Here is a 24,706-nt window from a genome sequence, read left to right on the forward strand (position 1 = left end):
TTTTGCAATATAAATGCAATATTGAGTGGTTTTATAATTGACTTTTTATATCCTTCACTTTCATGAGAAGGGTATATATAAGTTTGTCAGGTCGTTTGTAATTTCTTCTAATATAATTTTCCGAGCCTATGAAATATATGCCCATGTCTGTCTGTATACTGTATGTCTATCTGTCGTTGTGCCTGTCAGTCTGTCAGTATGTCTGTCTGTCTTTCTGTCTGTCTGTCTGTCTATCTGTCTATCTGCCTGTCTGTATATCTCCATAAACAGACTGGACTCGAACTTACAACTTTATAGAAGCTACTACTTAATTTTCCGAGCCTATGAAATGTATGACCATGTCTGTCTGTCTGTCTGTCTGTCTGTCTGTATATCTGTATGTCTGTCTATCTGTCTGTCTGTCTGTCTGTCTGTCTGTCTGCCTGTCTGTCTGTCTATCTGCCCGTCTGTATATCTTCGAAAAAACATTCTCTACAAACAAACAAACTGGACTCGAACTTACAACTTTAGCTACGTCTAAGTCGTACTCACTACATAATTAACTATTTGCTTTATTATTCGCCAACTAATATAGAAAAATTACAATGTTGGCGTATTGTGATGACAAAAAGTACTTGCAAAAAAGAAACAATCAACGTGAAGAACGAGGATAAGTTTTGTTAGTCTTGAGGACAATAATAGAGGTCTCTTTTTGGATTTTCCTGTACATAAGTCTCTTTCAGAGACTAAGAGCAGAGAAACAGACTGATGGCTGACTGAACGTCTTTTACTATGTTTGTTGCACTCTGCTACACCCTGTACATTTCATATTAACGTCGTAATAGCATAAGCTGTGATATATGTATGTTTACTGCTTTGTACGATATAATAATGAAAATCTCATAAACTCATTCATATATATAAAATATCAGTCATAATCTGAGAAATTTTAAAACTTTTTATAAACGATTTAATAAATAATAGAAATTCTTCAGAGATTTTATTGTACATTTTTATCACATGTTAAAATTTTGCATTAATTTTATTTTTAAATAAATCTACTTTGTCAAAATAATGTTTATATGTATGGAGATCATTCACTATAGCTCTATATGCATACAAAAAATATATGTGTACATATATTTATTACTTTCTATTGAAATGCAGTCATATGAAATAAATATTATATTTCTATACAATAAAACCTATAGTTTTAGAAAAACTAAAAATATTCTATGTATAAATGAACGCACACATGAATACGATGAATGGACAAAAAGTACAGCTGTTATGAATAATGTGTCTCTCGAGTTTCCTGTTGCCATTCACAAGCGATTTCCGCAAATATGTAGTAAATATTTATCTCTTGTTTTTGTTTTTTGCAACAAATAGTCAAAAAAAAACCACATGCAATAAAATATGAACAAAACAAAAATAATATAAATTGCATGAATGAATGGCATTTTGGAAACTTTTTGGAAAATATTATAAGTTTTGTTGTCCCAGAACACAATAAGCAAAATGTTTGTTAGAGAAATAACACAGGACAACGATGAAAAAACTTTTAAAATTTAATTTTCAATACTCCCAGTGTTATTTCGAGTGTTTTTTCCGAATATGGAAATAAAAAGAAATCCTATTAGCCACCAATTTTTCATATTTTCATCTTTTTGTCCTTCTGACTGTATACTTGAGTCTCAAATTTTAAATTCTGAAATATTACAGAAGTTGGGAATAGTGGCTGTTTCTTCATCTAGACTTAGCGTTATACAAAAGCATTCTGGAAAAAATTAGCGCAATAGGACCACGATGCCATTTTGCGGTTTCAACAGCTAAAAGTACATTGAAATCAGTCGAATTGGTTTTAAAAGTTTTTACAAAGCTTCATTTCGTTGCCTTGTGCAATTTGTGAAAAATTTCTAAATATTTTATAAAAAACAAATAAAGGTCCTACATTCGGCTGTGCCGAATCATATATACCATTCACCATAGTGTTAAATTTAAGAATTTTCCAAATTTTTTCTATAATTTTTCCAAAAAAAATCGCATTTTGCTCATAAACACTTTCCCATCTCTGTGATGGGACAACAAATACAAATGTTGTTGATGTTGTTGTTTCCAGTGGTTATAAAACAAACTGTTTTCTATATTATTGCATTTATCTTTAAAAGACATAAAAATTACTCAAGTTGGAGTGCTATATTCGGCTGAGCCGAATCTTAAATACCCTCCACCAGCTACTTTTATATTAATACTTTTCTAATTGATCAAATATTTGTAGAAATAAGTTCTCTCATGTCTTAAATAGAAAAATCCCACGATTTAAACAACTTAAATCTATTACAATTCCAAGATTTATTGAACATTACAAACGCCATTTTCTTTTATATTTTTATAGCGCTTAGCAATATTTAGTAATTTGCAGTATACATGTGTGTTAAAGATTTAAGGATTTTCAAAATACATATATATAAATTTGTTCTACACAAAATGATAATGCAACTAGTTAAATACGGTTAAAGCGCTTTTAGGGGCAGACCGATCGTAAAAAATTCTTTAAGCAGCATTTCTGTACATAAAAGCTATATTTCAGTCAAATTTTGTACCTATATCGTAATTTAGTAATAAGTAATGTGTGCTCAAGTGATTTTCTGAAGGGAACCTTGTATAGGATCGACCTTGAAATAGAATTTTTGTATACAAAACTAATATTTGAGCCAAATTTTGTATCAATAGCTTTATTTGGTAATGAGTAATGTGTGTTTAAGAGATTTTCGTAAAAGGACCTTGTATGGGAACTATGACCAATTATGTATATAAAGACAAAATTTCAAAATTCTGTATCTATATATCTACATCTACCAAATAATGGGTAATGAGTATTGTGCATTTAAGTGATTTTCTGGAGGGGACCTAGTATGAGAGCTATGACCAAATATGGACCGATCGTAAAACAATTTTATAGTGTAATTTATGTATATAAGAGCAATATTTTTGCTAAATGTATGGATATCAATATTTGGTAATGAGTTATGTGCGTTTAAGTGATTTTCGGGAGGGAACCTTGTATGGGAGCTATGACCAAGGATGGACCGATCGTGAAAAAATTTTGAAATAACATTTATGTGTACAAAAATAGTATTTATGTAAAAAAATAGTATTTATTTATATTACTATTTGGTAATGAGTTATGTCCCTTTAAGTGTTTTTTCTGAAAGGGACCTTGTATAGCAGCTATGATCAATTATGGACCGATAGGAAAACAAATTCACAGTAATATTTCTCTGTATATGAGCAATACTTCTGCCAAACTTTATATGGATTTCTTAATTTTGTAATGAGTTATGTGCGTTTAAGTGATTTTCGGGAGGGGACCTTGTATGGGAGCTATGACCAGTTATGGACCGATCGGAATTTCTCGGTAATATTTCTGTGCTTATTTATAAGCAATACTTGTACCAAATTTTATATGGATATCTTAATTTAGTAATGAGTTATGTGCGTTTAAGTGATTTTCTGAAGGGAACTTGTATGGGAGCTATGACCAATTATGGACCGATTGGAAAAAACTTTCACAGTAATACTTCTTTGCATATGACTAATACTTGTACCAAATTTTATATGGATATCTTAATTTAGTAATGAGTTTGCACGTTTAAGTGATTTTCGAGAGGGGACCTTTTATGGGAGCTATGTCCAATTATGGACTGATCCAGAAAATTTTTTCTCTGGATGAATTCTATTGACATAAGATTTTAATTTGTAACAAAAAACCCATTTTCCGGGAATATGTACTTTTGTATGGGAGGTATATGAAATTGTGGACCGATTCTGGCAATTTTCAGCAAATATCAAGCCCTTGTGTAGAAACGAATGTGTGATGATTTTCATGGAATTATCTTGCATAGTTTTCGAGAAAATTACATCAGAATGTGTAAAAAATGCTTATTTTTTTCGAGGTTGTTTTAAATTTTAATTCATAACTTTTCCCGGTGTTAACCGATTTTGCCCATTTTCAATACCAAACAACTTAGGAAAGTGAAGAACATTTTGAGTGAATTTGGTTAAACTCTATTGCTTGGTTTTATCGTGAGCGTGTTTTACACAGACAGACGGACAGACGGACATAGCTAAATCGACTCAGAATTTGATAAGGACCCAGAATATATATACTTTGCTGGGTCTCAGATGAATATTTCTTGGTGTTACACACAAAATGGCAAAGTTATATATATCCTCTATCACCACTGATGGTGGTGGAGGGTATAATTAGTCACAACTGATCAGAAGTGGCGCTCGAAAAAGACTAGTTTAGGTGAGATACCATTTTATCCCGACAAAAGTATCATTTATGATCAGAAAATTAGTGCATATATGAGCATTTTAAACATGCAGAAGAGTCATAAATGACTCGAATGTGATTTTTGCTCATATTTCCGTTATTTATAGACCGATTTTGCTAATTGTGAATAGGAAATTTGCCGAAAGCATGCCAGATAGAACTATTGATGATTTAAATCCTATATTTACACTGACTATTGAGGTCAGATTGAAATTTACATCATTGATTCAGATTCAGATTAAAATTTACATCATTGATACGGTCGCCAAAATCATTCGAGATTTAAATCAATAGACGTCGAGGGTTATATCTACGTAGGCCTTGCGCACAAGTTTACATGGACATACAGCCAGACGGACGGACGGACATAGATTAATCGACTCAAAAAACGATTCTAAGCCGATTGGTATTCTTTAATGTGGGTATAAGACGAATATTTTTGTATGTTACAAACATCAGCACAAACCCAATATACCATCCCCACTAAAGTGGTGTAGGGTATAATAACTGTAATTAAATAGAGTGGTGTCATGTACACTGATTTCTTTGGTGTGGTGTTAAACTATCTCAATTTTCTTTACTCTAACTTATATTCTTTGCCTGATAGGATTCTGCTGACTGACTTTTTCGCACACTTCTATCGACTATTAAAGTCACAGCATGACATAAATTATTGATTTTTCAAAGACTTCTTGCAATTATGTTGTTAATGGTGAAATGTGTGAATAATTTAATAGAACTGCCCTGTAGGTTCCCGTGGTACCAGATTATGTGGTTCTTTGGTTATACCCCATGTATGGCCAATAATACATTTGATTATCACCAGTTTATAGTCTCGGCAGACTAGAAGTACTGGTAGCATCGCTTTTCCTTTGGATTGCAATAACACAAAGATGAGGTTTTTCATCAAGGTTACATGCCCCCAAGAGGTGTTATCACAGACAATTAAGTCATATGAAAAATTCAACAAAGTCTTTGATAACTTTTATTATTAATAATCCTTTGGTATTATTGGCATATTTTGTTTTATTACTATTGCAGCTTATTTCTCTTTTTATTCACATAAACTTACGATTCACTGACTAATTCTTAAAGAATAATTATCAAAGACTATAGACAACCAACAAACAAACATTTTATATTAATCTACTTTATGTAGTTCATTTAATACTCTGTGACAATTAAAATATCATTTCCATGCTGATATCAATACATGCAATCTTCAGATTAAATCTGCTCCTGGTATAAAAATATCATTACGAATGAGTAATATGCATTTAGTTAAATATTAAACATACGCCACAGTTAATTTTTTATATCATAACAAATTCTGTTTGTAACACATCGAATTATTAATCGCAGACCCACAAATGACCAATGATGATGAAATTCCAGTATGATAAAGTATATTTAGTTAAAAATGGTCCACGAATTCACCTCCTCCCCATACACGTTAATTCATTATAACGATGAAAAATCATTGCAAACTATATAAAAGTTACTTTATATGTATACAAAAAAGAGGTGCTACCAGTACTTCTAGTCTGCTGGGACTATAAACTGCTGATAATCAAATGTATCTGTTACCTCGGGATCCGTTAGCTCACAGGGCTGAGTGTCGGTCTTTGTCTTGGTCCGGTTATTGGAGAGGTCTCTTCGAGGTGCACTTGGTGGCTGTAGCTTAAATCCAAATTCGAGGGAATAAAATGTCGGTTGAAAATCTTATGCATGGTAAAGTTTATAATTCGGGATAAATTTGAGTGCTGTTACCGAATTAAACAGATAACCCACAAAGGATTGATACCACAAAGGTGGAACTAAGCGTTTAATATGAGTCGGTGTTCACTTACCCACCCGTATACCTAGAGTGAGTGTGTCGGTTGTCGTTCTCTATGAATGAATGAAATGAATGGGTTGAATGGTGATGTTTGAAAGGTATTTTTTAAAAGTGATACCATTGAACTCTCCTTCTTTGTCCAGGTATTTTTACATTGTTCATACCAGATTTACAACAGTGTGAGTAGCAACAAAGCCTTTGGCTTTTTTTATGGATTCGTGTTTTGGTCTAGATTCTGTTGCCGACTCAACAGATGCCATCTCATCAGCGTGGTTGTAAACGGAAGTAATATTTTTGCATCTCGAAAGTCAAGCAACAGGTCAGCAATGGTATGCGATTAAATAACTCGAGTGCTTTAGCAAAGTTCTTGTACATGGACCGACAGAACCATGTACAAAAATTGACACCGGCGTGTAAGAAACACAAAGGAAGGTGGAATGTAGTCTACTCAGCCCATCCATTAACATTTAACATTAGCGTGTTTTATACAGACAGACATATCTAAATCGACTCAGGTTTTCATAAGGACGAAGAATATATGCACATACTTTGTTTAAATACGATGACGGTATTATACTGATTTAATATTTTCGTTATATGAGAGGTGCCACGCCCTCGCATAACACCCTCATTTAACCCTTGACGGCAGGGTGAAAGGAAGAAAAACATATTTTATGTGTTAAATTTGTTATATAAAACTAAATTATTGTATATTTTGAGACTACCTCAGGCCAGACGATATATTTATACCCTACACCACTTCAGTGGGGAGCGTATACTGTGTTTGTGCTGATGTTTGTAACGCACAATAATATTGTTCCTATACCCAATACCAATCGGCTCAGAATCATTTTCTGAGTCGAAACTACAGGTCGCAATTTTGAAGATAATTCAATGAAATTTGGTACCTTATCTTCTATTGCCCCAGGGATGAAGCCTATTGAAAATGGTTAAGATCGTTCCATTATTTCACCTAGCCCCCATACAACTGAACCCCCCAATATGGCTTGTAAACATTGTAATCAAACTACAGGTCGCAATTTTGGAGATAATTCAATGAAATTTGGCACATGATCTTTTATGGTACCATAAACGAAGCCTGTTGAAAATGGTTTACATCGGTCCATTAATTCACCTAGCCCCCATACAACTGAACCCGCCGAATAGGGCTTTTAAGTAAATAATTATGTTTAATATACTCATATCTCGGCAAAAAGCTGCAAAAACCAAGTTCTATACAAGATTTGATGACCCTCACGAATTCCATAATAATAGGTCCTCATATGACCCTAGCCCCTATGAAAAGCCCCCATCAAAATTTCACTTAAATGTCCACAATTTTATTCAACAATAAACGGCTTAAGTATGTATATCTGAGGCAACGTACAATTCAATTTAAATGCTTTATTATGGCAAATAAATCACATTATATTTTTGTCAAAGGTGTAGGGTATTATATGGTCGGCCTCGCCCGACTATAATTTCTTACTTGTTATACCCTCCACCACCATCAGTGGTGATAGAGGGTATATATAACTTTGTCATTCCGTGTGTAACACCAAGAAATATTCATCTGAGACCCAACAAAGTATATATATTGTGGGTCCTTATCAAATTCTGAGTCGATTTAGCTATGTCCGTCTGTCTGTGTAAAACACGCTCACGATAAAACGAAGCAATGGAGTTTAACCCAATTCACCCCAATTTATTTTCCTAAGTTGTTTGGTATTGAAAATGGGCAAAATCGGTTCACACCGAGAAAAGTTATGAATCAAAATTTAAAACAACCTCGAAAAAATAAGCAATTTTTACACATTCTGATGTCATTTTCTCGAAAACTATGCAAGATAATTCCATGAAAATCACCATACATTCGTTTCTACACAAGATCTTGATCCACGCTGAAAATTGCTAGAATCGGTCCACAATTTCATATACCTCCCACACAAAAGTACATATTCCCGGAAAATGGGTTTTTTGTTAATAACTTCCGTCACAATGAAGATATCTTCACAAAAATTTAAAAATTAAAATTCTATGTCAAGTGAATTCATTCAGAGGAAACATTTTCTGGATCGGTCCATAATTGGACATAGCTCCCATACAAGGTCCCCTCCCGAAAGCCACTTAAACGCGTATAACTCATTACTAAATTAAGATATCCATATAAAATTTGGTATAGGTATTACTCATATCAACAAAAATGTTTCTGTGAAATTTTTTCCCGATCGGTCCATAATTGGTCATAGCTCTCATACAAGGTCCCCTCCCGAAAATCACTTAAACGCGCATAACTCATTACTAAATTAAGATATCCATATAAAATTTGGTATAGGTATTACTCATATGAACATAAATGTTTCTGTGAAATTTTTTCCCGATCGGTCCATAATTGGTCATAGCTCTCATACAAGGTCCCCTCCCGAAAATCACTTAAACGCGCATAACTCATTACTAAATTAAGATATGCATATAAAATTTGGTATAAGTATTGCCCGTATGCATAAAAATGTTATTGTGAAAGTTTTTTCCGATCGGTCCAAAATTGGTCATAGCTCCCATACCAGGTCCCCTACCGAAAATCACTTAAACGCGCATAACTCATTACTAAATTAAGATATCTCTACCAAATTTGGTATAAGTATTGCTCATATGAATGAAAATATTATTGTGAAAGTATTTTTCCGATCGGTCCATAATTGGTCATAGCTCCCATACAAGGTCCCCTCTCGAAAATCACTTAAACGCGTATAACTCATTACTAAACTAAGATATCCATATAAAATTTGGTTCTGGTATTACCCATATGTACAGAAATATTACTGTGAAAGTTTTTTTGGATCGGTCCATAATTGGTCATAGCTCCCATACAAGGTCCCGTCCCGAAAATCACTTAAACGCGCTTAACTCATTACTAAATTAAGATATCCATATAAAAGTTGGTACAAGTATTGCTTATATGCACAGAAATATTACTGAGAAATTTTTTTTCGGTCGGTCCATTACTGGTCATAGCTCCCATACAAGGTCCCCTCCCGAGACGCACTTAAACGCACATAGCTCATTACTAAATTAAGATATCCATATAAAGTTTGGCAGAAGTATTGCTCATATACAGAGAAATATTACTGTGAACATTTTTTACGATTGGTCCATAATCGATCACAGCTGCTATACAAGGTCCCTTTCAGAAAAACACTTAAAGGCACATAACTTATTACCAAATAGTGATATAAATAAATACTATTTTTGTACACATAAATGTTATTTCAAAATTTTTTCACGATCGGTTCATCCTTGGTCATAGCTCCCATACAAGGTTCCCTCTCGAAAATCACTTAAACGCGCATAACTCATTACCAAATATTGATATCCATACATTTAGAAAAATCATTGCTCTGATATACACAAATTACACTATAAAATTGTTTTACGATCGGTCCATATTTGTCATAGCTCTCATACTAGGTCCTCTCCAGAAAATCACTTAAATGCACAATATTCATTACCAAATAATGATATAGATACAGAATTTTAAAATTTTGTATTTATATACATGGTCATAGCTCCCATACAATGTCCTTTTACGAAAATCTCTTAAACGCACATTAGTCATTACCAAATAAACCTATTGATACAAAATTTGGCACAAATATTAGTTTTGTATACAAAAATTCTATTTCAAGATTTTTTTACGATCGGTTCATAACATGGGTGCGGTCGGTCCCATACAAGGTTCCCTTCAGAAAATCACTTAAACAGACATTACTTATTACTAAATTACGATATAGATACAAAATTTGACTGTAATTTAGCTTTTATACACAGAAATTCCGCTTAAAGAATTTTGTACGATCGGTCTATAATTGGCCATATCTCCAATACTAGGTTCTGCCCTTAAAAGCGCTTTAACCGTATTTAACTAGTTACATTATCAATTTGTGTAGAACAAAATTATATATTTTAACAAGTTAGAGTGCTATATTCGGCTGAGCCGAATCTTAAATACCCTCCACCAGCAACTTTTGTATTTATACATTTCTAATTAATAAAATATTTGTAGAAATAAGTTTTCTCATGTCATAAATAGAAAAAACCCAAGATTTAAACATCTTAAATCTACTACAATTCCAAGATTTATTGAACATTAGAAACGCCACTTCCTTTTAAATTTTTATATCGCCCTAAGATATGCTTTAGCGATATCTAGTATTTGCATGTGTGTGAAAGATTAAGGGTTTTCAAAATACATACATATATATAATTTTGTTCTACACAAATTTATAATGCAAATAGTTAAATACGGTTAAAGCGCTTTTAGGGCCTAGTATGAGAAATATGACCAAATATAGACCGATCGTGAAAAATTTTTGAAATAACATTAAGTGCTTTTTGCATTACAAAATAGTATTTATGAACAAAAATAGTATTTATTTATATCATTATTTGGTAATGAGTTATGTGCCTTTAAGTGTTTTTCTGAAAGGGACCTTGTATGGGAGCTATGATCAATTATGGATCGATAGGAAAACAATTTCACAGTAATATTTCTCTGTATATGAGCAATATTTCTGCCAAACTTTATATGGATATCTTAATTTAGTAATGAGTTATGCGCGTTTAAGTGATTTTCGGGAGGGGACCTTGTATGGGAGCTATGACTAATTATGGACCGATCGAAAAAAATTTTCACAGTAATATTTCTGTGCATATGAGTAATATTTGTACCATATGGATATCTTAATTTAGTAATGAGTTATGAGCGTTTAAGAGATTTTCGGGAGGGCACCTTGTATGGGAGCTATGACCAATTATGGACCGATCGGAAAAAAATTTCACAGCAATATTTCTATGCATATGGGTAATACTTATACTAAATTTTATATGGATATCTTAATTTAGTAATGAGTTATGCGCGTTTAAGTGATTTTCGGGAGGGGGCCTTGTATGGGAGCTTTGACCAATTATGGACCGATCGGAAAAAAATTTCACGGTAAAATTTCTATGCATGTGGGCAATACTTGTACCAAATTTTATATGGATATCTTAATTTAGTTATGAGTTATGCGCGTTTAAGTGATTTTCGGGAGGGCACCTTGTATGGGAGCTATGACCAGTTATGGACCGATCGGAAAAAAATTTCACAGCAGTATTTCTATGCATATGGGCAATACTTATACTAAATTTTATATGGATATCTTAATTTAGTAATGAGTTATGCGCGTTTAAGTGATTTTCTATATGGACAATACTTATACCAAATTTTATATGGATATCTTAATTTAGTAATGAGTTATGAGCGTTTAAGTGATTTTCGGGAGGGCACCTTGTATGGGAGCTATGACCAGTTATGGACCGATCGGAAAAAAACTTCACAGCAGTATTTCTATGCATATGGGCAATACTTATACTAAATTTTATATGGATATCTTAATTTAGTAATGAGTTATGCGCGTTTAAGTGATTTTCGGGAGGGGACCTTGTATGGGAGCTATGACCAATTATGGACCGATCGGAAAAAAATTTCACGGTAATATTTCTATGCATGTGGGCAATACTTGTACCAAATTTTATATGGATATCTTAATTTAGTTATGAGTTATGCGCGTTTAAGTGATTTTCGGGAGGGGACCTTGTATGGGAGCTATGACCAATTATGGACCGATCGGAAAAAAATTTCACGGTAATATTTCTATGCATGTGGGCAATACTTGTACCAAATTTTATATGGATATCTTAATTTAGTTATGAGTTATGCGCGTTTAAGTGATTTTCGGGAGGGGACCTTGTATGGGAGCTATGACCAATTATGGACCGATCGGAAAAAAATTTCACGGTAATATTTCTATGCATGTGGGCAATACTTGTACCAAATTTTATATGGATATCTTAATTTAGTTATGAGTTATGCGCGTTTAAGTGATTTTCGGGAGGGGACCTTGTATGGGAGCTATGACCAATTATGGACCGATCGGAAAAAAATTTCACGGTAATATTTCTATGCATGTGGGCAATATTTGTACCAAATTGTATATGGATATCTTAATTTAGTTATGAATTATGCGCGTTTAAGTGATTTTCGGGAGGGGACCTTGTATGGGAGCTATGACCAATTATGGACCGATCGGAAAAAAATTTCACGGTAATATTTTTATGCATGTGGGCAATACTTGTACCAAATTTTATATAGATATCTTAATTTAGTAATGAGTTATGCGCGTTTAAGTGATTTTTGGGAGGGGACCTTGTATGGGAGCTATGTCCAATTATGGACCGATCCGTAAAATTTTTCCTCTGGAAGAATTCTATTGACATAAGATTTTAATTTGTGAAATTTTGTAAAGATATCGTCATTGTAGCGGAAGTTATTAACAAAAAACCCATTTTCCGGGAATTTGTACTTTTGTATGGGAGGTATATGAAATTGTGGACTGATTCTGGCAATTTTCAGCAGGGATCAAGATCTTGTGCAGAAACGAATATATGATGATTTCCATGAAATTATCTTGCATAGTTTTCGAGAAAATTATATCATAATGTGTAAAAAATGCTTATTTTTTTCCGAGGTTGTTTTAAATTTTGATTCATAACTTTTCCCGGTGTGAACCGATTTTGCCCATTTGCAATACCAAACAACTTAGGAAAATGAAGAACATTTTGGGTGAATTTGGTTAAACTCTATTGCTTCGTTTTATCGTGAGCGTGTTTTACACAGACAGACGGACAGACGGACAGACGGACATAGCTAAATCGACTCAGAATTTGATAAGGACCCAGAATATATATACTTTGTTGGGTCTCAGATGAATATTTCTTGGTGTTACACACGGAATGACAAAGTTATATATACCCTCTATCACCACTGATGGTGGTGGAGGGTATAAAAATCTTTAAATCTTTCACATACATGCATACAAGCAAATTACTAAATATCACTAAGCGCTATTAAAATATAAAGAAAATGGCGTTTGTAATGTTCAATTAATCTTGGAATTCCAATAGATTTATGATGTTTAAATCTTGGGATTTTTTCTATTTAAGACATGAGAAAACTTATTTCTACAAATATTTGATCAATTAGAAAACAAGATTTCATGTTACGTATGATGAATTCAGCAATTAAATAAAAAACAAATATCACTCATACGCAGAGAAGACTATTTGATTTTTATTTATTTTTTGATAAATGATTAAATTAAAATTTACACCTTCTTTTAATTCTGCAAAAATAATACACATTTAATTCATATATTGTTCACGCCCCTGGTTCTGACAACACGGACAGACGGATATGGCTTAATCGACTATGCTATCTATAAGGATCCAAAATATATGTATATACTTTATAAGGTCAGAAAATTATATTGTGGAAATTCCGAACGATTATTGTAGTTAAAATCTATGATTTATTTCATGTAGATATTATGAATTGTAATCCATTAGTCACATTTTCTCTATAGAAATAATCCACCCATGTTAATAGTGATACCCTTAAATATTTCAAATTTATTTTAAAATATTTTCAATAAACCGAAGAGTTTTTGTTGTAATTTCCTAGCAATTCTCTTTTATATTTTGAAACACAACAAGTTTTTAGTGTTTCCCTCTACACTTTTGTTTTTACAATAAGTTATTTCTTTAAAAATTATTTTTTCTGAAAAAAAAAAAAATAAATAATGTAAAAGTGAAAGTAAAAATTTATCATACCCTTACAGAAAGGGTGGTTAACTAGTTCTTGCCAACTGCTGTGTGTGACATAATTTCTATTTTCAATTTTCATTTGTTTTTTTTATGTTTATCATGCAACAAGTTGTTCAACTTGATATTTGTCGCCAACCAATTTTCCTGGTTAAATTTTCATAACTGGTGTTGCTTACTCCATGGCCGGTTAGCTGGTAGTGGGAATTTTAATAGAGAGTTTTGGGTTTTCTTTTTATTGCGAAATATTTAAAGGGAGGAATTTTAATATTTATTTTAGCATGAACTGCAAGAGGAGCGTGTTTACATTAAATATACTTGGCGATTTTTTATATTCAAGTTTGGAAATAGAGCATGATTTTTTTCTTTTTTATAATATCCCCTTTAGGATATATTAAATATATATCGCCATCCTCTTAAGTGTGACAAGTGATTTATAGGGGACAAGAATATTAATTAAGGGAGAAAAATATAAACTAAAAGTTTCTTTATTTAATTCTTACCTTTAACCCCATAGGTGCGTATTAATAAGCTACTAAAAGATACAGCTGAAACAGAATTGATGTTATCTATACCTAGTGTTGTTAACAGCCCCACAACTAAGATTGGATGCTGTGGTCCAATTATCATTAATGTGACTAATTAACGAAACAGCAAAAACAATTAAATATCGAATAAGGACATGAATTGGAAGGTAACAAGGAATATGTGTACAAGATCGGATCGTAAGAACACTTGTAAAATCTTCATGTCCTTTCGAGTATGCAGAGTAAAGGGCGTTTTTATTATAACGGCTAAAACTGAAAGCTTGCTCTCTATATCTGATTGTAATTTGGAACTTTTTCCATTTTTTTCAAAAGGATTTTTTATCAGTCCTGTAGTAAACGAACAATGTGAAAAATTAACATACTTTATTCTGAAATAGCAGACCTAGAATATACCCACTATCACCAATGATGCTGGTGGACAATATATAAATATTTTTCGAGCATCCGGTATAAGCTATAGAGCAAAATATGTCTCAACTTTACAATATGAGTAATAATAAGTTTGATCCTTATCAATGACACTCGAAGTCGACTCACAAACCTGTGCGATGTTATTGACACCCGTCAAGCATCGGCGAATTGTGAGAGGCGACTGAAGCGTCTGTTTTCCTAGCTGGATCGGCTGCAAGCGGGCGTCTGTTCCTATATTAAGCGTTTCGCTATATAAACGTGTTATCTACTTAGTCAGTCTATTATCTTAGATGGCAGCCCCACCATCAGAATAGGATACAGTAGGCTAATCACCTGCTTATCTAAAATACATTGATTAACGAAACCTCAAATGATATTAATGGGCAAACTGATAAAACGTTGACAACATTTATCATGAAAAATAGGACACGATTTGGATCATGGAATGTAAGGACGCTTTTAGAACCATCCCGTCTGGAACAACTCTGTAAGGAATTTACAGCCTACGGCCTACTGTTTCTAGGGATAAGCGAGACACGGTGGCCCGGTGTGTGTGAACACACGACACCTGATAAACTCACTCTATTATACTCGGTTAAAACGGAAACTCTGCCCAGGTCGAGCGGTGTTGGATTTCTTATGACAAGAAATGCGAAAAGAGCTCTTATAACTTGGAAACCTTTTTCGGATAGTGTTATATCTGTCAGATTTCGTACTCGTGCACATAATGTTACTTGCATCCAATGCTATGCGCCAACGGAGGCGTCCGACCCTGCAAGCAAGGACGAATTCTATAATACCCTTCATAGGGCAATTAATGAGAGCAACCGAGGCGACATAATGATCGTAATGGGAGAAAATGATTCTGAGCCGATTGGTATACTTAAAGGTGGGTATATTACCATTAACGAACATCAGCACAAATCCGGTATACCCTCCCCACTAAAGTGGTGTAGGGTATAAAAAACTGAAAAAAAAAAAACATTTATGTGAAATTATATCAGGTTTATAATGTAATAATTACAATTAATTACATTAAATAATTCTGTGTAAAAATTTAAAAAAATTTAAAAATTTTCCTAAAAATTATGACTATTAGACTGTTATGAGCGTTAAAGTCACTTTCTGAAGGGGACCTTATATGAGGGCTAGGGTCAATTATGACCGATCCTTATAAAATTTTACAAAGATATTAAGGTTCCTAAAAAATATGTTTATGTCGAATTTCATCATTATAGCTGCTTCTTTTAGTTAGTTATGAGCGTTAAAGTTATTTTCTGAAGGGGGTCTTATATGAGGGGTAGGGTCAATTATGGACCGATCCTTATAAAATTGTACAAAGATATTAAGATTTCTATAAAATATATTTATGTCGAATTTCATCGCTATAGATGCTTCTTTAAGGCAGTTATGAACGTTATGGGAGGTAGGGTCAATTATGGACCGATCCGTATAAAATTTTACAAAGCGATTTGGGTTCCTATAAAATATGTTTATGTCGAATTTCATCATTATAGCTGCTTCTTTTAGTTAGTTATGAGCGTTAAAGTCATTTTCTGAAGGGGACCTTATATTGGGGCAAGGCGAAATCGTGGACCGATATTGCCCATTTCCAATACCAAATAAACTGCATCAATACAAAATGTCTATGCAAAATTTCAGCCCGCTAGCTACTTCCATTTGGACTCTATCGTGTTTTCAACAGACGGACAGACGGACGGACATGGCTAGATCGTCTTATAATTTAATAAGGATCCAGAATATATATACTTTTATGGGTCTTAGAGGAATATTTCGAACGGAATGACAAAAACAATATACCCCCATCTTTTTTGATGGTGGGTATAAAAAGGACCTTTTTATCCTCTAATCCAGCTCACCAAATATTAACGTCAGGACAAAAATTTTGAGAAATGGCAACTTAGAATAAACTAAATTTTCATTTTCGGTGGGAACATCAGAAACTTCCATTTTGGGGCGACCCTAATTAATACATGTAAATGTTTGAATTTATTTTGTATTATATGCATTTAATTGTATTTGTTTTAATAACATATACAAATGTATAAGATTCATTGATAACACGGGCCAACGAAATGAAGGTTTGTGAAATTTTCAAATAATTTTTATACCCACCATCAAAAAAGATGGGGGGTATATTGGTTTTATCATTCCGTTTGTAACACATCGAAATATTGGTCATAGACTCACAAAAGCATATATATTCTGGGTCCTTATTAAATTCTAAGACGATCTAGCCATGTCCGTCCGTCTGTCCGTCTGTCTTTCTGTTGAAAGCACGATAGAGTCTGAACGGAATGAGCTAGAAGATTGAAATATTCTCTATAGATAAGGTTTGTTTGGTATTGAAAATGGGCAATATCGGTCCACGTTTTCGGATAGCCCCCATACAAGTGGACCCCCGAAAAACAGCTTTAACGGGCATATCTGTTTTAAAAGTACGAATATAGCGATAAAATTCGACATGAATAAGTTTCATATAAGCCAAAATCTCCCTACCAAATTTTATGAGGATCAGTCTACAATTGATCCTACCCTCCATATAAGGTCCCCTTCAAAAAATGACTTTAACGCTCATTACTGGCTTAAAAATGCGAGTATAGCTATGAAATTTGACATAAGTAAGTCTCTTACAAGCAAAATCCTCTCTAGCAAATTTTACGTGGATCGGCCCATAATTGACCCTACATCCATATAAGGTCCACTCCAGATAATTACTTTAACGTTCATTATTGGCTTAAAAGTACGCAAAAACCATTTTCCACATCAAAGTCGTGACGCCACTAATTAACGTAGACCTATTGCACGAAATTTTCCAGAATGCATTTTTATAATTTTAAGTATAAGTCTAGATTCTAGAGGCAGAGACAGCCACTATTCACAATATCTGAAAAATTATACAGTTTTATATTTGGGTCTCAAGTATACAGTCAGAAGGACTAATAGATGAAAATGTGGAAAATTAATACGACAATTTTATTTCCAATTTTATTTATCGTTGCACTGTGTAATTAGCTTGCGTATTTGTACTTTAATGCTGTATATTACAAATAACTGACTATTTGGTCTAATTAATGTATTAATCTCATGTTCGTAGCCATGTAAAGGAAGCAACATGTACAAATTAACCAAAATTGTATGATGAAATAAACAGTAAAACCTTTCAAAATTGCACACAAACGTTGAAAATTAAAGGAATGTTCCTGTGGTTTTAGAGGATGTCAACAGGTACAGATACACCGTACAGCAGGGATCTACTAACCCATCATTGCTTTCCATGGCAGCCAAGCCTAGTTAAAAGAGTATGTGTTAACTCATTTTAATGAACATACATAAGTATTTGCATTTCGCAAGTGCTGGTGTGTGTTTATGAATTTTCGCTGGTTGATAATTATAAGCCCTATTCAACACTTTTAGCTGTAAACAAATTAAGCCAACTGATGCAAAACTAATTGTGGCATCGGTTAGGATCACAGATGAACATTTACACTTACACATGCAACACTGGCACAAGTAAATTGTATACAAAATTGCAACTAATTTAAAATGAGATTAAGTAGTGACATATATATAATTTTATTTTAATTATATTAAAGTGGAACAAAACCAAAAGTGTATTAGATGAAATCCATTTAGTTAAGGAAATTGCTAAATTAGGAAAATGTTACAATTAAATAAACATCAATGATGAGAGGATGTCATGAAGTAACTAACATGGTTATGGGATAATAATGTTAATTAATTTCTTTAGGAAATAGGCCATTTATTAGAGAAGATCTCTTAATCGGTTCAGAATCACTTCCTGAGTCGACTAAGCTATGTCCGTCTGTCCATCCGTCTGTCTGTGTATCCATGTAAACCTTGTGCGCGCGCTACAGATCGCAATTCTTAAAATAATTAGACGAAATTCCTTCTGTTCCAAGGATAAAAGCTATTGACAATGGTTGAAATCGGTCAAGTATTTCGCCTATGGCCCATACAACCAAACCCCTGAATAGAGCTTTCGACCTCATAATTTTGTTAAATGTTCTAGTATTTCAAAAAAAAATGAACAAGTAACACTGTGCCGAATCTTATATACCCAACATCAAAGCTTGTGCTTTACCGATTTATTAGATATTCATATATATATACCCACCATCAAACCGTATACGCAAAAGGAATGCACCCCTGTAAACATCAGGGTGATATTTTGAATATGGCTTAAGCTCTTTTGAACTAACAAAACATTAATTTTTAAAAACAAAATATTTTTGTTCAATTTTTAAACCGAGTGCGTATGAGTAATTTTCTAAAGAGGACCTTTATATGCGTCAATTATGAACCGATACTCATAAAATTTTGTACATACATTTCGTTTTGTATAGAACTTGTTTATGCCAAATTTCATTGCAATACTCGTATCTTAAATAAGGAGAACTCGTATTTTAATAACTTTCCTGAATGGAACGTTTTATAGGGGCTAGGGTCAGTTATAGATCAGTCCTCATTAAATTCGGAATGAAGAATTATGTTCCTAAGTATAAAGTTTTTTATGTCGATTTTCATCGCTGTACTAGTAATTTTCTGAATTTTCTTCATCAAATTTTCTAAAGATGATCTTATATGAGGGGTATGGTAAATTATTGACCTATCCTCATAACTTTTTGTAGACCGATTGTGGTTCATATAAAACTTGTTTACATTGAATATCATCTCTGTAATTTAATGTAATTTTCTAAAGGGGGCTTTTATTGGGGGGGATGGTGTGGTAGGGTAAATTACCGACACATTCCGCATGGAATTCGGTAGAGAATTTCATAACCGTATTTTATAACTCAAATTTTTAGCCAGTAATGATCGTTTAAGTAATTTTCTGAAGGGAACCTTATATGGGGGGTGGGGTCAATTATGGACCGATCCACATTTTAGAGTGATTTTGGCTCGCGAGGAACTTACGTACTTATATCACATTTTATCGCTAAACTCGTATTTTTTAACCAGTAATGAGCGTTAAAGTAATTTTCTGAAGGGGACCTTATATGCGGGAAGGGTCATTTATGGGCCGATCCTAAAAGAAATTGGTAAAGAGGTTTTGGTTCATAAGAAACTTACTTATACCGAATTTCATCGCTATTCTCGAATTTTTAGGCCAGCAATGAGTATTAAAGTAATTTTCTGAAGGGGACCTTATATGAGGGGTAGGGTCATTTATGGGCTGATCCTACAAAAAAGAATTGGTAGAGAGGATTTTGTTCGTAAGAAACTTATTTATACCGAATTTCATCGCTATACTCGCATTTTTTTAGCCAGCAATGAACGTTAAGGTCATTTTCAAAAGTAAGGACCTTATATGGGGGTAGGTTCATTTATGTTCCGATGCTTAAACATTTTAGTCGAAAGATTTTGGCTCATATGAAACTTATTTATGTCGAATTTAATCGCTATACTCGTACTTCTAAATCAGTTATGCCCGTTAAAGCTGTTTTTTGGAGGTCCACTTGTATGGGGGCTATCCGAAAAACTGGACCGATATTGCCCATTTTCAATACCAAACAAACCTTAGCAATAGAGAATATTTATGAAAAATTTCAACTGTCTAGCTCCTCCCGTGTGGATCGTGAATTCAACAGACAGACGGACGGACGTGGCTAGAACGTCTAAAAATTTAATAAGGACCCAGAATATATATACTTTTATGGGTTTATGAGCAAAATTTCGATGTGTTACAAACGGAATCACAAAATCAATATACCCCCCATCTTTTTTAATGGTGGGTATAAAAACCATAGTCTTAGATAAGTATAAATAATACTGTGAATTTTCATTATGATCGGGCGTCATTTGACCATAGCCCCCATAGAAAGTCCCCATCAGAAAATAACTTTAATGTCCATAATTAAGTTATAAATACTAGTATCATGATGAAATTTGCCACAAATTAGTTTTAAGCATAGTCCTGACAATATATGTTATAAGCCCCCCATATTTGCTACTATTCTCCCATATAAAACATTTTCAGATAATTTGTTTCTGTCAATAAATTATTTAAATAAATCGGAACCAAGCCAATATTTAAGACAAGTAAGAAGTTATAGTCGGGCGAGGCCGACCATATAATACCCTACACCTTTGACAAAAATATAATGTGATTTAGTTGCCATAATAAAGCATTTAAGTTGAATTGTACCTTACCTTAGATATACATACTTAAGCCGTTTATTGTTGAATAAAATTGTGGACATTTAAGTGAAATTTTGATGGGGGCTTTTCATAGGGGCTAGGGTCATATGAGAACCTATTGTTATGGAATTCATGGGGGTCATCAAGTCTTGTATACAACTTGGTTTTTGCAGCTTTTTGTCGAGATATGAGTATATTAAACATAATTATGAACTTAAAAGCCCTATTCGGCGGGTTCAGTTGTATGGGGGCTAGGTGAAATAATGGACCGATGTAAACCATTTTCAACAGGCTTCGTTTACGGTATCATAAAAGATCATGTGCCAAATTTCATTGAATTATCTCCAAAATTGCGACCTGTAGTTTGATTACAAGTTTTAAAAGCCCTATTCGGGGGTTCAGTTGTATGGGCGCTAGGTGAAATAATGGACCGATGGTAACCATTTTCAATAGGCTTCGTCTACGGTACCATAAAAGATCATGTGCCAAATTTCATTGAATTATCTCCAAAATTGCTACCTGTAGTTTGATTACAAGTTTTAAAAGCCCTATTCGAGGGGTACAGTTGTATGGGGGCTAGGTGAAATAAAGGACCGATGTAAACCATTTTCAACAGGCTTCATCTACGGTACCATAAAAGATCATGTGCCTAATTTCATTGAATTATCTCTAAGATTGCGACCTGTAGTTTGGTTACAAGGATTACAAGCCCTATTGGGGGGTTCAGTTGTATGGGGGCTAGGTGAAATAATGAACCGATCTTAACCATTTTCAATAGGCTTCGTCCCTGGGACAATATAAGATCATGTACCAAATTTCATTGAATTATCTTCAAAATTGCGACCTGCAATTTGATTACAAGGTTTACATGGACGGACGGACAGACGGACGGACATAGCTAAATCGACTCAGAAAATGATTCTGAGCCGATTGGTATACTTTAAGGTGGGTATAGGACCAATATTATTGTGCGTTACAAACATCAGCACAAACCCAATATACCCTCCCCACTAAAGTGGTGTAGGGTATAATAAATGATTTATAACGAAAATAAATAAATTAAATAAATTATGATTAAATAAAAAAATTATAAATTATGTTTAAATTCCTTAAAAAACTTAAAATCGGTTAATATTCAACAAAGTTACATTCTTATAAGAAATTACAGGTAAATTGTTTTTACCCGTTACTCAAGACTTTTTGTCGCATAGTGTAATATAACATATACATTCTTATGGCAATACATTTAAACAACTAAATCTCTTGCTTGATTTCCTCTAAATCAGTATTTCTCTTTTTGAACAAAAAACAAGTAAGAAAGTATAGTCGGGCGCGACCGACCATACATTTAAGCAATTTATGGATGAAAAACTAATTTTCTGAAAGAGGCTTTATAGAGGGGCTAGGGGCAAGTATGGACCAAGCCCGATAAAGTTTTGTGAATATATTTATATTTATTTGTGCTGAATTTTATCGCGATATTTGTGTTTATAAGTTAATTTTGGACATTCAAGTAATTTTCGGAAGGGGACTTTGTATGGGAGCTGGGGTCAAATGTATGGGGGCTAGGTGAAATAATAGACCGGTTTTAACCATTTTCAATAGGCTTCGTCACAAAATTCATCCATGCCAAATTTCATCCAATTATCTTGAAAATTGCGACCTCTACCTTGCGCACAAGGTTTACATGGACAGCCAGCCAGCCAGCCGGCCAGACGGGTGGACGGACATAGATAAATCGACTCAGAAAACGATTCTAAGCCGATTGGTATGCTTTAAGGTGGGTATAGGACGAATATTTTTGTATGTTACAAACATCAGCACAAACCCAATATACCCTCCCCACTAAAGTGGTGTAGGGTATAAAAACTGATAAGAAATGTATTTACTCATAAATACAACAGATCAAGAAAATAAACAGTAACGCAACAGATCCCGACAAATTAAGATGCAGCTTCAAATTCAGACAAACATTTTTACTTTAACGATTACTTTCTTATTATTGTTCACCAATTTTCAAAGAACAAATGGCGATGATGATCAAATTGTGTTTGAATCAACATTTAATGGTGTGATCAGTGAAATGAATTTATTAAAAAGTAAAATAATTAGCGCTAATTTTGAACTAGAATCATTGCACAATAAGTAGGTACTTACATGTATATATATATATATATATATATACGTTTCAAAAACAATTCTTTTTATAAAAATTTTCCATGATTTTCACAACAGATTACATTTGCAAACAGATTTGGTTAATATGATCAGAACTGGAATTGATCACAAGAGCGTTAAGGAAGATCATTGTGATGAAAGTGAACTTTTCGATGAACTTGATAATAAATTGCATAAAATAAAACAAAACTTTCACAAAGTCATCAATAATAATGATGACAAACATTTAGATAAAATGGATTCCATACTACAGAAAGTAAAAGCCAGCAATGGCTGCCATGAAAACGAAGACACAGCACAGTTGCAAGAAATTAAAAAGCAAATATTGGAGAAATTGCAAAAATTCAATCAATATGTTGAACGGTTAGAACTCATGGAAAAGAGATTTGAACAATTTGATAAGGCAGATGAAAATGATACATCGATTATGACTTATACTAATACACCCGATTTGGACAATATTATTAATCAAATAAACACTAAGCTATTGTCACAAGAGCAAACATTGCTACAATTTGATGAACATTTAAATGAAATGAAAAATATTTCATCAACAGTAGAATCGCACTTAAAAGCTAGGAAAGAAAAATCAAAAGGAAGATGTGCGAAAGGAAAATGTGTGCTATATAAATTAATTGAAATGGACAAATCATTAAATATAACAAAACATGTATAATTATGTACACATGTAAATGTAATTTTAAAAAAATATATATTTTTTTATCAATAATATTATTTCAACAATGGGTTTGTCATAGGTTAGGTTAGGTTGATAAGAGGATGTATAGTACATCAAATCAAAAGAAATACACCTAGGCCACTGTTGTTTGCTCCTTTTCATGAAAAAAAAATTGTTCACTGAGTATATTATTTTTCAGTTTCCTGGACGTAATTCCTAAGAATTTTCCAATCAGTGTTAGTCAGGAAAGTTATTTCCAGAATAACATCACTTCCAAGATACTTGGATCTAACTTCGACGAATGCTTGACAGTGGCAAAGAAAGTACTCCAGAGTTTCACTGTTCTCTCCACATGCTCTACATTCGTCTGAATCCGCACGGCCAATTTTGTATAGATGTGCTCGTAATCCTGTATGTCCACTCAGAATACGTACCATCATAATAACTTCAGACTTGCTCATATTGAGGAGATTTCTCGTCTTATTCTCGTCAGGGTCATCCCATAGGATTTTTGTGGTTCTACCAACCGTTTCATTATTCCAAGAGGCATTACCATCAAAAAAGATGGGGGTATATTGATTTTGTCATTCCGTGTGTAACACATTGAAATATTGTTTACAAACCCCATAAAGTATATATATTCTGGGACCTCGAAAGATTCTAAGACGGTCTAGCTATGTCCGCCCGTCTGTCCGTCTGTCTGTTGTTGGCACGATAGCGTCCACAAAAAAAGAGATATTGAGATGAAATTTCCCTAAAATATTATTATTGATCAGAAATATTTGGTATTGAAAATGGGCAAAATCGGTCAACGATTTCACATAGCCCCCATCCAAATGTACCCCCGGAAT

At 33.4% G+C, this 24,706-nt stretch overlaps 1 protein-coding gene across 1 annotated transcript; it reads left to right on the forward strand.

Moving 5' to 3' along the window:
* Window positions 1–22,923: 22,923 nt before the first annotated feature.
* On the forward strand, window positions 22,924–23,911 carry LOC119604872. Its single transcript, XM_037957763.1, has 2 exons — window positions 22,924–23,143; window positions 23,234–23,911. The coding sequence occupies exons 1-2, from the start codon at window positions 22,947–22,949 to the stop codon at window positions 23,850–23,852; spliced, it is 816 nt and encodes a 271-aa protein (XP_037813691.1). The 5' UTR covers window positions 22,924–22,946; the 3' UTR covers window positions 23,853–23,911.
* The last annotated feature ends 795 nt before the right edge of the window (window positions 23,912–24,706 follow it).

This window comes from Lucilia sericata, unplaced genomic scaffold, assembly GCF_015586225.1.
Source record: "Lucilia sericata isolate MDLA Ls3-8-SP2 unplaced genomic scaffold, ASM1558622v1 Contig000439F_arrow, whole genome shotgun sequence".
Taxonomy (NCBI): domain Eukaryota; kingdom Metazoa; phylum Arthropoda; class Insecta; order Diptera; family Calliphoridae; genus Lucilia; species Lucilia sericata.

Excerpts from the sequence above, each read along its gene's own strand:
- LOC119604872 (XM_037957763.1), top strand. The coding sequence starts at position 22,947 with ATGCAGCTTCAAATTCAGACAAACATTTTTACTTTAACGATTACTTTC. Across the intron at positions 23,144-23,233 it reads CTAGAATCATTGCACAATAA|ATTACATTTGCAAACAGATT; the intron begins GTAGGTACTTAC and ends TTTTCACAACAG.